Source organism: Ipomoea triloba, chromosome 6 (assembly GCF_003576645.1).
Source record: "Ipomoea triloba cultivar NCNSP0323 chromosome 6, ASM357664v1".
NCBI classification, from domain to species: Eukaryota; Viridiplantae; Streptophyta; class Magnoliopsida; order Solanales; family Convolvulaceae; genus Ipomoea; species Ipomoea triloba.
In genome coordinates, this window is record NC_044921.1 from 17,511,001 (window position 1) to 17,527,533 (window position 16,533).

Below are 16,533 nucleotides of genomic sequence, written 5' to 3' on the forward strand. Positions count from 1 at the left end.
GGGGGGGGGGTTAAACACAAAAACCATTGCTTATTGGGAAAAGGATTTAATGATTCAAGTAAGCAAACAGATACTAAAAATAAGAAGAAAAAAAAATCTAGCTGCAAAGATAAGAATGCTGTAACATGTTGAAATACACGAGATCAGATTACAAATGAATAAATAAGTAGATTGAATGTGAGACCAATTGAAGAGAAGTTAAGAGAAGATAAAAATAAGATGATTTGGGCATGTTAACTGTAGCCTATAGATGCCCAATTAGGAGTGAAAGCAAGGTAGTAGTAGGATGTTGGCGTGTGTAAAGTCCAACTTGAGTAGCTATTATTGAAAAGGACATGCTACTAGAAAGGGTTATACTCAAACTGAAAGCTAAGTGAGAATATAAATAAGAAATCCCATCAACTTTGAAATTAAGGCATTAGTCAAATTGGGTTTTAGAAAATACATTAGATAAATAAATTGCATTTTCTCATTATATATAATTTAAGAGTAGCAATAAAAAAAATATTAAAAACCGAACCAAGATATTTAAGTAGCATTAAAGAATATTGAAAAAATAGTAAGCGTGTGTACTTACCCATTAATTAATTCTGCAACTTGGGGTTGCAATTTTTCATCTCTTAACTTGTGTATCCTATTTGAAATAGAATCAATTGCTTTGATAGAAACATTGAGTTTTGTCAGTAATTTTCTAATAGAAGCTTGAACAGCATCAATCTTACTTGACTCTTTTCCTCGCTCATCCAACACTTTTAGCTTCCGGCACTGCCTTTCATATAAAAGTCGTAGTTGTTCTTCTTCCTATATATAATTAATCACCTAAATAAGTAAAGAGACCAGTTTGATATAAAAGTAGTTATAGAGATTATATATGCGGTGAGAAGTAGAAATGAGGCAAAACTTAGTTTAGGGCTGATATATTGCTTTCAACTAAAGAATTAAAAAATTCAAACATTCAAGTGTAAATCAAATCTTAGGATACTTTTTTGCCATAACAAAGTGCCAAAGTGGTACACACAACCCATTTAGAAACTAAAGCCTCATCTTCTTTGATGTATATATACTTATATAGTAGTAGCAAAACAAAATATGCACTTAAACAAAATTAGAGAAGAAATTTATCACAAGTGCTATTATTTACCTTTACTTCCTTGTAAAGTTTCTTCTCCCATTCATATAGCTGGGCTAGTGTAGATGAAAGGTAACAAGGCTTCAAATTATTTTCTGGACTGGCATCCCCAAAATAGGATTTTGTCAATTTCCTTGTTCTAGAATCTATTCTTACTGAGTGTGATGAAACTGTTTGCAAAGATGATGAGGATGGAACAATCGAGTACAAAATCCTGGACATGAGCACTGCATGAAGGCACAAAATAACAAACCAAATTAGATTGAAAGGAATATAATAAGGTGCAGGCAGCAGTAAATGACAAATTATATGGATGAGAACTGAATATTGTATTGATTCAATTGAACAATTACAATGATGAGGAATAGGAGATATATATACAAGGGGAGTCTCAGGTAGAGTAGAATAGCTAGTCCTAACGTGACTCAAACTCAGAGAGTCCTAATACTCCCCCTCAAGCGCAGGGTAAACTACTAACCTGAAGCTTGTCCCTAAGAAAAGAAAATCTAGGACTAGGCAAAGCTTTTGTAAAGATATCAGCTAATTGATCTTTTGTGGAAATAAAGTTAACCTGAATATCTCCATTGGCAACCCTATCTCTAACAAAGTGGTAGTCAATCTCCACGTGCTTAGTTCTTGCATGAAAAATTGGATTCGCACACATATAAGTAGCACTAAGATTGTCACACCATAATTTGGGAGTAGGGATGCCATCAATTTTGATCTCACGCAGCAAGGACATGATCCATATTACCTCAGCACAAACATCAGCCAAGGCTTTATACTCAGCTTCCGTGGATGATCTTGCAACTGTTTTCTGTTTCTTGCACACCCAAGAGATAAGATTGGTGCCAAGAAACACTGCATACCCACTAGTAGATTTACGGTCCTTAGGACAACCAGCCCAGTCAGAATCAGAGAAAGCATGAAGCTCTCTAGAATTTGACTGAGTTATACGCAAGCCGAATGAGAGGGTGTCTTTGACATACCTGAGCACTCGTTGACACAATTGATTGACCGCAAAGGATAAGTCTGGCCGTGTAATTGTGAGATACTGGAGAGCACCAGCCAAACTCCTGTATTTCGTTGGATCTTCATATGAATCTGAATTAAGCAATGGAGTTTTCAATGCAGAAATAGGAGTTGCGAGAGGTTTACAATCAGTCATTCCAGCCCGTTTCAAGATGTCTGACATGTACCGCTGCTGAGAAAGAATAACACCATTGCTAGTTTTGACTAGCTCAATTCCAAGAAAGAAACTAGGTTCACCAAGATCTCTAATTTTGAAAGCAGTAGACAGTTTAAAGAGTAAATCAGACACTAGTAGCTCATCAGTCCCCATTACCAAAATGTCATCAACATATACTAAAAGATACACACATGCAGAACCACGAGAGTAATAGAATAATGACACATCAGTCTTTGAAGCTATAAACCCAATAGAGAGTAAAAAAGTATGCAGCCGATTAAACCAAGCTCGTGGAGCTTGCTTTAAGCCATATAAGGAACGCTTCAACAGACAAACGTGATCAGGCAATTGAGCATCAACATACCCGGGTGGTTGACGCATATAAACAGTCTCAGCCAAATCACCATTCAAAAATGCATTGTGTACGTCAAGCTGCCTAACCACCCAACCTGAGGAAATAGCCAAACTCAAAAGCAATCTGACTGTAGTGGGTTTCACAACCGGACTAAAGGTGTCAAAAAAGTCCTGACCAGAAACTTGATTAAACCCTTTCGCCACAAGTCTCGCCTTATGCCTCTCTATTGAACCATCAACTTTACGTTTAGTACGAAAAACCCACTTACACCCAATCACATTCATACCTGGGCGAGGAGGAACTAGAACCCAAGTCTAATTGTGCAAAAGCGCATTGAACTCCAGATCCATTGCTTCTTGCCATTCAGAAAATTTAACTGCCTGAGTGTAGCAAGTGGGCTCGGTAGGACAGGCCTGAGCAGAGAGAGCCAAAAGTGGAGCCACAGACCGACTCCTCGTAGCCATTGCATGGGAGCGAACAGTCGGACGTGTGGACTTGCCACGGGGTCGTCCTCTTTGACGAGTAGGAGCAGCAGTGGTGGTGACAGGAGAATCAGCCTGAGCAGAATCAGCAAGAGAAGATGGCAATACCTGTAAAACCGATTCAGCCCACGGCTTCTGCACAGAGGGAGGAGATGGCACAGCAACCCTACTAACAAAGGGAAACACATTCTCGTCAAAGTGTACATGTCTGCAGATATAAATCTTATTAGTCGTTAAGTCCATGCATCTGTACCCCCTAAAAGACTCAGGATAACCTAAGAAGACACAAGGAGATGACCGATATGACATTTCGTGACGATTATAAGGACGCAAGTGAGGATAACAAAGACAACCAAACACACGAAGAAAAGAGTATGAGGGAGAAGATTTATGCAACAATAAATGAGGACTGGAATTCTGCAAAACACTAGATGGCATTCTATTAATCAAGTAAACATCAGTTTCAAAAGCAAAGTCCCAAAAACGAGATGGAACAGACGCACGAGCCATAAGAGTAAGGCCAGTTTCGACAATATGCATGTGCTTCCTCTCAACACGACCATTCTGTTCATGAGTGTAGGCACAGGATTGTCTATGATTAATCCCTAACTGAAGAAGAACAGTATGTAACTTTTTGTATTCAGCTCCTAAGTCAGACTGAATAGCCTTAATTTTGCGATTAAATGACCGCTCAACTAAGGCACGAAACTTGTCAAAAATGGCATACAAGTCAGACTTCAATTTCATAGGATAATACCACGTGTAACGAGAATGGTCATCAACAAAAAGAACAAAATAGCGATAATCAGAAGAAGACAAAACAGGAGCTGGTCCCCAAATATCAGTATAAATCAAATCAAGAATATTCAAACTAACAGAGTCTACACGTGGCAAAGGGAAACGAGCAGACTTGCCCAATTGACACGCAGAACACAAAGAAGAAGTACAACGATTATTGCGACTAGAACCACTAACAGAACAAAAAGGAAGAATACGATCTAAGACTCGTTGATGAGGATGTCCCAAACGATCATGCCATACGGAAGAGGAAGCACAGGACGAGATAAACGCACGGGGATTGTTTTTCGGAATGGGCAGCGTGTAGATACCACCGCAACTATTGCCGCGAAGAAGAATTGCCTTGGTTGCTATATCCTTCACAACAAAAAAGGATGGATGAAACTCAAAAAAGACTTTATTATCTTTTGCAAAGCGTTGCACAGATAAAAGAGAGGAAGACAAACCAGGAACATGTAAAATATCAGACATCCTAAATACTTTAGACGGGGTAGAAAAAGAAGCATGACCAGTATGACTAATAAACAAACATGTACCATCACCAACTCGAAGAGCATCACCACCAGTGTACTCTTCAGATGTAGAGAGCGCAGCAATATCAGGGGCGTGATTTGTCGCCCCAGTGTCTGGAATCCAAAGATGCGAGTCAGACACAAGATTCGGCGCATCCTCAGCATATGTTAAATGAGCTTGGAGTCCACGGCCAATTAAAAAAAAAGCAGGCTGGTGCAAGATGGCCATAATTGCCACATAATTGGCATTGAGGCTGCAAATTACCACCACGTCGCCCACGTGACCTGCCACCACCATGCGAGCCACGTCCACGCTGCACACCACCGCCCTGCTGCTGCTGCTGCTGGTCGGCGAAAGCAGCACCGCGACGATTCGATCCGCCTCGCCAAGACCGCGACCGACCTCCACTACCACGCTGGCCAACAAAAGCCGCAGCTGCAGGGGCTGGAACACCGCCATAACTATCACCGGTAGCGAACTCATGCGAGCTAAGGAGATCGGCGAGTTCGGGAAGACGCACCGGCTGACCTCGAACATTCAAAGAGGCTACGACAGAGTGATATTCTGGACGTAAACCCCTGAAAATATACATATTTTGATCCTCCAAAGGAACCGCACGGCCAGCAAGAGCTAGATCTTCCACCATAACTTGCGCACGAGCAATGTAGTCGACGGCGGAGGCATCACCTTGGCGTATTGTTTGCAGCTGTCCAAGAATATGCATAATCCGAGCTTGACTGGAAGAGGCGAGAGCCTGCTCAAGCGCCAACCAGAGATCACGCGACGTAGTGCAACCAATTGCGAGATACATGACTTCCGACGAAAGTGAAGAGATTAACATGCTAAGGACCGCCTGATCTTGGCACACCCATGGAGCATGCAGCGGGTTGGGTAGAGCAGCAGGGAGCCTTCAGAAACGGGAAGAAAACGATTAGGGCAAGAGTTCGTGCCATCAACGAAACCCATGAGGTCGTGCCCACGAAGAAACGGAATAACCTGCGTCCTCCAAAACAAGAAATTCTTGTTCGTTAGCTTAATGCTAACATAGTGATGCGTAGCAGACAGAGAAGCGGCTGCTGAAGAAACCGCAGAAGAAATAGCTGCATCAGAAACGGTCTGTTCGAAAGAATTAACAGAGCCGTCAGCCATTGGAAAATAAACCTAGGCTTGCTGATACCAGATGAGAACTGAATATTGTATTAATTCAATTGAACAATTACAATGATGAGGAATAGGAGATATATATACAAGGGGAGTCTCAGGTAGAGTAGAATAGCTAGTCCTAACGTGACTCAAACTCAGAGAGTCCTAATAATATGAATTTGTTCTTGGTGGAGTTAAATGTGGCTGCAAATGGTAGAACCAGTGGAGAAAGTTTTGAAGAGCTATAGAATTCCATATTCAGTAGCCTTCTTAGTCCTTAACTTCCAATTTCTGGATTCCAAGCTCCCATCACTCTATCCTCCTACAATACTCCACACTATGCACATCTTTCTTTCTATAATCTATAACTCACCAAGAAATAAAGAAAACCAACAACCAAAAAAGAAAGGGAGAAAGCACAAAAGAGGAAACTATGGTGATTGGAAGATATGTTGGTTAGATTTCGCGAAAATGTATGGAACTGAATGCTAGGAAGATGTAGGCAGATGGAATCCGGAGTCCCAATTGCTCATATTTGAGTTGTAACTTCATCTTCATCTCCAAGATTCCCATTTGTTCTTCCCTTTCTTTAAAGTGAAGCACATCAGGCTGCACCAAATGCTTAAGGCAAAGCCTCAGTGTTTGAGGTGCTGTTTGGGTGAATGTTGTGAAGAAGAAAAAAAAAACACTTCTTCTGACACCACGGTGCAACGTCTTTTTCATTCAAGGGAAGTCCCAAACCAAACCAATTTTCCCAAAATATGAGACATACTAGGGGAGACATCTAATCCTAATAAGAAAATAAAAGAAGAAAAACAAATTGGACAAACATAGGATTGATGAGAAGATAGAACCAAGAATGCTGAACAGTAATCTGCTTTGCATCTAAATTACACATTTTAAAACACTGTTTCTAGAGTTATGACATGACAAATAATCATAAAAGCATCTATTCATAAATGAGAAAACCATTCATCAGACTGAAATCCTTTAGGAGTCAGTAGTAAAACTCATGCATTCATATGATCCTAGGAACTTGTTGGTGACAAACAATAATTCAATAATACAGCAATGTAAAAGGTATAGATTATGAAACAAAACTGGATAGTGTACCTCTAATGAAGCTATGGTGGTAAGGCAGTTTCCCAACTTCAAGCATCACAGCTACCTCCCTCCCATAACTTGAAGCAATCTCAAATTCATCTTTGATTTCGGCCACAACCTCCCGAAGATCTCTTGTTCCATGAGCAGGTTTATTATCCGAGTTACTTAACTTGGAAGATTCGATTTCATGATCTACCTCAAAAGTCACTCCTTTTGTCTTCACACTGCTATCTTCAGGGCTTTTCGATACAATGGAGCTAGAGCTAGCCTTCTCCTCCGAGACATCAATTGAACTCGTCATGTCACTGAGAGAACATTCATCATGCCCTGACGATAGTCTTATTGTGCTGCCACCACTATCCTCCGATGGTGGCCCTTTTGAAATAGAGGAACCCTCACTATGTTTTGTTTGCATTGGCTTTGTTGCAAGGGGTTCTTCAGTGTGCTGTGTTTTTCTTCCGGGCATTCGTTTCTGTAATTGCTCTCCCCCAAAACCACCCCCTCTTTGTAATGACACTCCACTGGAACTTGAAGGCCCTTCCCCTGCCCTCTTTTTCTTAAATTCATTATTCAACTTTTTCTTCAATTTAGGTTCATCCATGTGAAACTCGGTTTCTGTTTCCTCCTCCAAATCGGGAATCCCTTCCCTCTCCCTCACTTCCTTCAAATCCGGACTACTACTATTAGACCCATACCCGTAGCCGCCGCCATGGGGAAAATAACTCGAGTAACCCTGCTGCTCAATTGCTTCGAATGGATTCAAAAAGTCCCAAACAGAGGCCTTTGGGGAAGGCGGTGGTGGCGGCTCGGCCGGAGGGCTGGGCTTCTTATCGCGATTCCTCATCCCTTCGCCCCCGTATGGGCCCACCGGTGGATATCCAAAATAGTCGCCAGCATTATTCTGATAAGGGGAGCTCCAATACGCGTTCGAGTACGCAGTAGAAGCAGCTTCTGCTTCGTGTATTACTGTTTTCATCGTTGGAGAAGATTTCTTCATGTAATACGCATATGTATTTGAATTTCCGCCGTAAAGGGGGGGATTCAACTGGGGATTGTAGCCATAGAAAGGATCCCAGTACCCCATTTGTGGAGGAGGCTCTTGATTCATCGTCACATACGGCCCATGACTCCCCATTGGCAAATCCGGGTGCTGAAAAGGAGAAGCCGGTGACGTATGCCCTTCCTCTTCATCTATGTGCAAATGTCCGCCATTATAACCGGTTTCGTGCAAGTGAAAATGCTCATCGTCCGACGAATCTGACGGCAACGACAAGTGCGATTCCTTCTCGCCGCCATCTCCATCGCCAATATGGTGAACAGAGCCGGATGATCCGGAGGAATCTCCGCGTTTCTTCCCTCTGCCTTCACCGCCATCAGCGCGGAGTTTACGCTCACCGGAAGGGAGAATCAACGAGGGAGAAGATAAGGAAGACGGCGATGAGGAAGAGGCGGCAACAAGCTCCTCGTCGACGAAGCGGCGGAGAGCGTCGCCGACGTCCTTGAGGGAGTGGAAATAGGAGAGATGCGCGGCGGCGAGATAGTAGCGGTGGTCGGCGGCGGCCTTGATGAGATCCCTACGCTCCCGGCAACGGATCACCAGTTCCGTTTCAACCGCCTTTGACCCGTTGCAACCCATTCGCTGGTAAATAGGCCAACAAACAACAACGACAAACGACCAAACACGCCCTTAAATAAAGCCGAAATTCACGGTCAGTGACGAAATCTAACGACTCCCATCGCAGATCTATTCATCCAAAATGTCAGCATCACCGCCGCCCCCTTCGTTCATCTTCGCATTCCAGTGTGAACTGTGAACAAGCTCAAATCTTCAAAACACAAACATATCATAAAAAGGAAACAAAGAATTCTATGGGTATTTTCTTCTATATTCCTATTTTAATTATTATCAATTACCGTATGTCATAATCAATGTCCTCCTTGGAATTTGTATTCCTATTTAGAAGAATTATAGTTATGTCGTTGATTTCAAACAAAAAAAATTATAGTTTTTTTTTTTGAAAACAAATAAATTTATAGTTATGTCGTTTGATCACCTTCTTCTTCTTCTTATTATTATTATTATTATTATTATTATTATTATTACATGATATAATTAAATATATTATATAAACACAGTAAACAAAAATTGAGTTAAATAAATAAATGTGGGTATTGTCCTACTGAGTGTTTGCAATATCACAATTTATGGTGTGTTTGGTTTATGTGTTTACAGATTAAGAATGGAAATCAAAATCATAGTTAGTATTTGGTTGACAACTTTTTAAAACACCACTATGAAATTTGATTATCCATTCAATTAAAAATCACATTCCCTAATTAAAAATAGATATATATCTTATTGGTAATCTAATTTTTAAGTTTGGATTAATATTTTTATATTTTTATTTTGATTTTTTTTTTGTTGACATTGATATTTTTGATGTCATTATATTATGATCAATTGCTTTGATTTTTTGTTTTTGTATTTTTAAAATATATATCATTCCATCTTATTGGTAATCTAATTTTTAAGTTTGTATTTATTTTTATTACCATTATCAAGTACTCTGTATTTGATTCACATTTCGATTCTGATTCCCATGTGCGATCTAAACACACCCTTTTTTTTTTTGAAACACAATATCACAAATTAATCGTGATAAATTGGGAATAAAATAATTATACAAATTATGTAATAATGACAGCAAAAATTATTGTAATAATGATTAATAAGTAAATTTATTTTGTAATATGGGATGGGATTGATGAATTTGTAAGTAATTGAACATAAATAGTTTTATTGTTAAATAAATATTAGGAGGTGAAATAAGGATAATGGATTAATGCAATAGGAAAGAAGTGTAAAAGTAAAAAAGAGAGGGAGAGGCACATTCATTCATGATGTGTGGGTGTCATACTTTGTGGAGTAAATAAAAAGCTTATTAGAAAGCACATTTTTTTGTCCAACAAGTGTGTCTAAAGATTGTCCTCCCTTTTGGCTTTTCATAAAGTATGCTTTTTAACATATTTTATATCTAAAAAAAATTTCTTTATTGTAAGAATTTCAAAAATTAAAATATTTCATAACATTTGTAGGGTGATATTGACTATTTGTGTTTCAGTCGGTTGAGAAAATAATTATAAACAGATACTGCACTGTAACGGAGTCAATAGTATTAACAAAAAAATACAAATAGAAACATACTTTGAGCGAGAAAATTAAGATTTATACTATTTCATTTCATATATAAATTTATTTTATTTTTATCTCAAAGTTAATAATAATTTTCCACATATACAAATATTTTAGAAAGAGGATAAAATTTGAAGGTATTTTTTTTTAGTGTTACTAACTCTGGTACAATGCAGTATCTCGCCTCCATTGAGACTCAAACTCATCCCCTTCCATATGGAATAGTGCAACTGAGTGCTACTAGACCACAAGATTTTTGGCTAAAATTTGAAGATATAAAAAGGGAAACGTGTTTTTGATCAATCCTTATACCATGGATCAGTGTTCAAAATATAATGTGAACCCTAGTGCATATATATGTGTCTTATATTGTGTGTTTTTGTGTCTTGTGTTATGAAATTATGTACATTAAGGGTATGAATTATGTATCAAAAATAAATTAGTAATTGTATTTTATGTTATGAATTTTGTATCTTGTGTTGTGAAATTCTGTGCCTATGAACACAAATTATGTTCTTAAATCAAATTTTAAAAATAAGTAAATATATAACATGCATATGTGTTTTGTGTTGTGATGCTTTGTGTCTTGTGTTATGAAATTTTTTACTTTTCAAGTATTTGGATTCAGGATCCTAATACTATGTGAGCCCTGTCCATGATTTAAATTGCTGTTTTCGATTTGACCAACTTGTTGGGCTACATAATTGCTTATGTGGGCCATATTAACTTAAAGTTGCAGGCCCCACACCACTTTCAGCCCAAATCTAACATCTTTTACTCGCAACCCCACTCGTTCTGCATCCATCTCATAAATTGCCCTTTTCGTTGTCTTTTCTATATTGTCGATTCAACCAACAAAATCAAACATCTTCTTTGAGAAATCAATATGTGCGCCTATGTTTCAACATTAATTTTTATATTATTTTTATTTAAGTCAGGAAATAAAAATTTAGGATAATGCTTGTGTGAGACTATATCACGGGTCTTAATTTATGAAACAAATTGAATATTTGAATACTAAGTCAAACCTTTGATTAATATATCAGATCTTTAATCTCATTAATCAAATCTTTCCAAAACCTGACCCGGCTCACAGGTTGAGACCCGTGAGCAGTGTTGCAAAAATACCGCTTAGGCGCTACGCGGCAGTCGACCGCCTAGTGTATCACCTTAACCGGTGGTCTAGGCGGTCAACTAGACCGCCTAGGTCGTTTAGGCGCTGACCGCCTAGGCCTCCTAGGCGCCGATTAGTATTTTTTTTTTAAAAAAAAGTTATTTTACTCAAAAGAATATCATTTGAGCAAAATAATCCTAAATTGTTCAAACTCTATATTTTTTTTAAAGTAATGTTTAAATTTTAGTATTAACTACTAAAGTAGTATATAGTTTATAATTATTAGTCTTTAAAAAAAAATATAAATACTTACATAATTTAAAAAATACACGGGCGTCTGGTCCCCGATTAACCCACGCCTAGCGATTTTTTAACCATATCCGTGAGACAATCTCACACAAGCTTTTGCCAAAAAAGTAATTTAAATCAAATTACTATTTCCACATTAATATACAAATGTTAGTGATAATGTAACAATAATATCAAGTTGTGTGGCGCACCAAAACAAAAAATAAAGTTGTGTGAGCATGTATGTTCCTTGTGTAAGGTCGATATTTGACTTATTTTGAAGATTCAAATTTTCAACCGACGTGTTTAACATTGATATCCAAAATATTTTCAATAATGTTTAAAAAAATATTTTGAGAATTAATATATGTGTGTGTATGTATATGTACTATATCAAATGAGAACAAGCTATTAGGAAATAAATAAGAACCAATTTCAACTTTACATTTGAAAAAAAAACAGACAGAACAAATCAATGTTGTTTTAGAAAAACACAGTAGCATTTTGATAATTATCACCAACTTTACTAAAATTTGCAATTATCATACTTTTTCAGGTTTGCACATTTAGTATTAATATTTTACACAATTAGTATTACCATTTTGAATATTTAGCATTAAAATATTGCATTTGCAAAAATTTAAAAGTGCATTGCATTTAGGGTTTCAATTTTAGAGTTTATGACCGAGTTTTTTGTTTTGTTTGGTTTAACCATTCACTTTTTATTATTTAAGGTCTAGCATTTATGTTTTAGATTTAAAATTTAACTTTTTCATTGATTTTTATAAAATTTATCAGGTTTGTATATATTTTTTTGAATACTACTAACTCTATTACAATGCAGTATCTGTTCATAACTACTTTTCTCAACCTATTGAAACACAAGAGTCCCATTGAGGCTCGAACCCACCACCTCCCGTATAAAGGGAAGGGTTTGATGCCACTGGACTACAAGGTCCTTGGCATCAGGTTTGTATATTTAGTTGTCAAAGATTGCATATTTAAGTATTAAAGTTTGCATATTAAAATTTATGATAATTGCGAAAATGTCACCGATTTCTTTTTTAAATATGATCAGATCCATCAAATTTTTACATATACAAGGCTTAGATTGATTTTTATTTATCTCATATAATACTATTCTCACAAGATCCACACACACACACACACATATTATACGGTTCAAATGCGGCTGGAGTGCTCATGTGCGATGAGAAAAGAGCCATTGATTTTGTCAAAATCAACAATCAGGACTAACAACGTTTAAGAAAATGCAGTGGCAATTTGGTCATTTTTCATATGGGTCAAACTTAAGGTGCGTGGTTTTGAGTTTAAGGTGCGTTAGTTGTTGAAACTTAAGTGCGTCGGTCTAAAGGTTTAGGTGCGTGATTTGTGTGCTTAAGGTACGTCAGTTGTTGAAACTTAAGGTGCGTTGTTTTCATTCTTAAGGTGCGTTTTTTTTTTTGTTTTTTTTTTTAAAGTTCCAAAGCATAACCAATGTTCTTTATAAGATTTTTTTCTACAAAGTCATATTTATGTTAATCCAGCTTAAGGCGCATTAGTTTAGTTTAGTTTTTTTTTTTTTTTTTTTTTTTTAAAGTTCCAAAGCATAACCAATGTTCTTTATAAGATTTTTTTCTACAAAGTCATATTTATGTTAATCCAGCTTAAGGCGCATTAGTTTAGTTTAGTTTTTTTTTTTTTTTTTTTTTTTTAAAGTTCCAAAGCATAACCAATGTTCTTTATAAGATTTTTTTCTACAAAGTCATATTTATGTTAATCCAGCTTAAGGCGCATTAGTTTAGTTTAGTTTTTTTTTTTTTTTTTTTTTTTTAAAGTTCCAAAGCATAACCAATGTTCTTTATAAGATTTTTTTCTACAAAGTCATATTTATGTTAATCCAGCTTAAGGCGCATTAGTTTAGTTTAGTTTTTTTTTTTTTTTTTTTTTTTTAAAGTTCCAAAGCATAACCAATGTTCTTTATAAGATTTTTTTCTACAAAGTCATATTTATGTTAATCCAGCTTAAGGCGCATTAGTTTAGTTTAGTTTTTTTTTTTTTTTTTTTTTTTTAAAGTTCCAAAGCATAACCAATGTTCTTTATAAGATTTTTTTCTACAAAGTCATATTTATGTTAATCCAGCTTAAGGCGCATTAGTTTAGTTTAGTTTTTTTTTTTTTTTTTTTTTTTTAAAGTTCCAAAGCATAACCAATGTTCTTTATAAGATTTTTTTCTACAAAGTCATATTTATGTTAATCCAGCTTAAGGCGCATTAGTTTAGTTTAGTTTTTTTTTTTTTTTTTTTTTTTTAAGAATAGATCACCACACAACTGCACAGGAACCCTTCCCCGCAAATGAACCATACATATACATACATGAATCACACACACACACACACATATATATACTACACCCCTTTACTTAGAAATATGATATTTAGTAAATCTAGGTTTATTATTTGTATGCCGGGCTGGATTTTAAGGCGTGCAAGATGTGCAACAGCATAGGACCCCAAAATTTTGGAGGGCCCTAGTTCAGCCCCGGCTCAATAGTTAGTATATGTATTTGTGATTATATTGGCTCAAAATTAAATTTTCATGACTGATCTAAATTATACTACGTATTATTCCAAAAAAAATATAGTCCGTAATATTCACGCAAATCACTTTTCTTCAATTCGCAGTTTATTTATACTTTGATAGGGCCTCACTTATTTACCAGCACATGGCGACGCAAATTAAAAAAAAATAAAAAAATTGGCCCTGTTTGTATGTATAAGGTTCACTATTTATTTATTTTTTTTTTTTTGAAAACAAGGTTCGCTATTTAGATGTATAAAATTTACTATATTACTATTCGTGTGAATATATTTCGGTACATAATCCATATATATAGTTATCTCGATCATGGTCCACAGTAAAATTTGTCGTGAAGGGGCAATGCCAATCATTATTGCATGGTCCAATGCCAATCATTATTGCATGGACCATGGTCCACACAGCTGTGTGGGCCAAAAATAAAAAGTACATTAATTTTGGTATTGAAGGTACATTATTTTTATACTGTAGGTACATTATTTTAGGGTACATTATTTTTGTACTAAAAGTACATTATTTCAAATAATGTACCTACAGTACAAAAATAATGTACCTTCATTATAAAAATAATGTACTTTTTATTTTTGGTCCTGGACCATGGTCCATGCAATAATTTGCCGGGGCAATGCATTGTATAAGAAGTTTGGATGTAATAATTAAGCAATTGGATTAATTGATTAATTTGATATGGGCCAGTTATTCTTAGCTACATCTAAATGAATCAGCCCATAAAATTGATTTTGAGCCCATTAATATGTTGCGGTCGTGAAAGTTATTTACTTGTTTTGATATGATTAGGTCATTCATCATGCTTGGAAATGAACAACAATGTGAGCAACATGGACCCCATGCATCTGCAAGCCAATTTTCAACCATTAAGCATTTAGCCCCATACCCATAAGAAAAATTCAATAAATTCCCGTATGATTAATAATAGACCCCATTTGAAAAAAAAAATTCAAAAAATTCCACCATGATAATGACAAAGAATTTCAAAAAATTCAATAAGTTCCGTTATTTTTTGTGACGGACTGACGGAAAAACAAACTTCGCGACGGAAGACAAAACTTTCAACGGAAAAGGTAGCGAAAAAATCGGAATGACAATTTGTTCCGTTATTTTTTTACAATGAAATTTTATGACAGAATACAAACTTTGCAACAGAAAGGTTAACGACGGAACCGCCACAATAATTATTTTCGTCGTTATATTTCACAACAGAAATATGCAACATAATATAAGTTTCACGACTGAAATATGCAATGGAATATAAAGAGTTTGTGGACAAATTATACCATAGTCCAGTGTCCACCTTGTATTGTGAATGCTGGTCTAAAATGATATTTAGATTTTGTGTCTTTTATTAACCTATTATATGCCCGTATAATTAACAAATTATGTGTTAGTAAATAAATTGAAATACACATAGTATGTTAACTGCAGTTATAAGCACGTAGTTAACATATTATGTGTATGCAGTTAACAAATTATGTGCGTTCAATTTATTTACAAACACATAATTTATTAACTGAAGTCACGTAATATATTAATTAAAAACACATAAAATTTTTTTTATCAAGATTCACAATGTAATGTGGACCCTGATGCACGGTATAACAATTTGAGTTTGTAACACTTGTTAGCTTCTTGATATTTATTGTACTATTTTGTTGGGCTTATTCTTCGGTTCAATAGGCCTAATAGGCTCGAAAAGCCCAAGCAAATTTTCCCAAAAAGTACAGGAAGAAATCTTCAACAACAACAAACTTTCTTCATTTCCCCCTTCCCTTAATGCTGAATATATCAAAACTAACTTCAACAAGTTTTCATATACGTGCACAACATTAATATTTTAAATTGGTCCAAACAAAATAGGCAAATTATACCGTAACTATAGTCTATATTGTAAAGTGAATCACTGATACAAGTTCATTTTTAGTATACTTATTAGAAGAGACTTATAGTACAATAAAAATTTATTTAAAACTTTCGATGCAGTACAATGAATTTGCCCCACGTAACATATGATCAATCACTATTGTGTGGACCATAGTATACATAACTGTGTGGATCATACTATCAAGTAATATACATTCAATACACAAATAATGTACTTTTTTTAGTATATTAAAAATGTACATTATATTCAGGGAAATTACATTATTTGAATACTGAATAATGTACTTTTAGTATATTAAAAATGTACGTTTTGTTATGATCCATACAACACCGTTAATTTGCCGCACACGACAAGGGCCAACCATATCAATATAGTGAAAATTTAGTTAGATTTAATTTTTTTTAAAATATTAGTTTTTTTTTTAGCTTCCATCTGCTCCCTATTTCTTATTTTCTTTGTCTCAAAATATAAGGAATATTTGTGTTTGACATGAATTTTAAGGGAACAATTTTTTTTTTTTAATAAAAAAAAGTGGCTTTCTTTCTAAATCAGCCCTCCTATTTTTGTATTTGAAAGTGCAAACCAAATGGGATTCACATTATGTCATTATCTAATTATTTTTTAAAAAATATTAAAAGGTATAAAGAATAAAGAGAAAAATACAAATTTTAATGATGTTTAAATTAAGAAAATTAATAATATTTTACACAAATTAAAAAAAAAAAGAG

The 16,533-nt window shown here is 35.6% G+C and overlaps 1 protein-coding gene across 1 annotated transcript in view; it reads right to left on the bottom strand.

Annotated features, from left to right (window-relative positions):
• The window catches only part of LOC116022558 (nitrate regulatory gene2 protein-like), an 11,309-nt gene extending 2,760 nt beyond the window's left edge, over positions 1-8,549 (bottom strand). Inside the window, exons 1-3 of the mRNA XM_031263310.1 lie at positions 6,723-8,549; positions 1,142-1,356; positions 578-801 (exon numbers count right to left, since the gene is read on the bottom strand). Coding sequence (XP_031119170.1) covers positions 578-801; positions 1,142-1,356; positions 6,723-8,349 — 2,066 coding nt within the window. The 5' untranslated portion in view covers positions 8,350-8,549. The remainder of the gene's footprint in view (positions 1-577; positions 802-1,141; positions 1,357-6,722) is intronic.
• Positions 8,550-16,533: the final 7,984 nt, after the last annotated feature.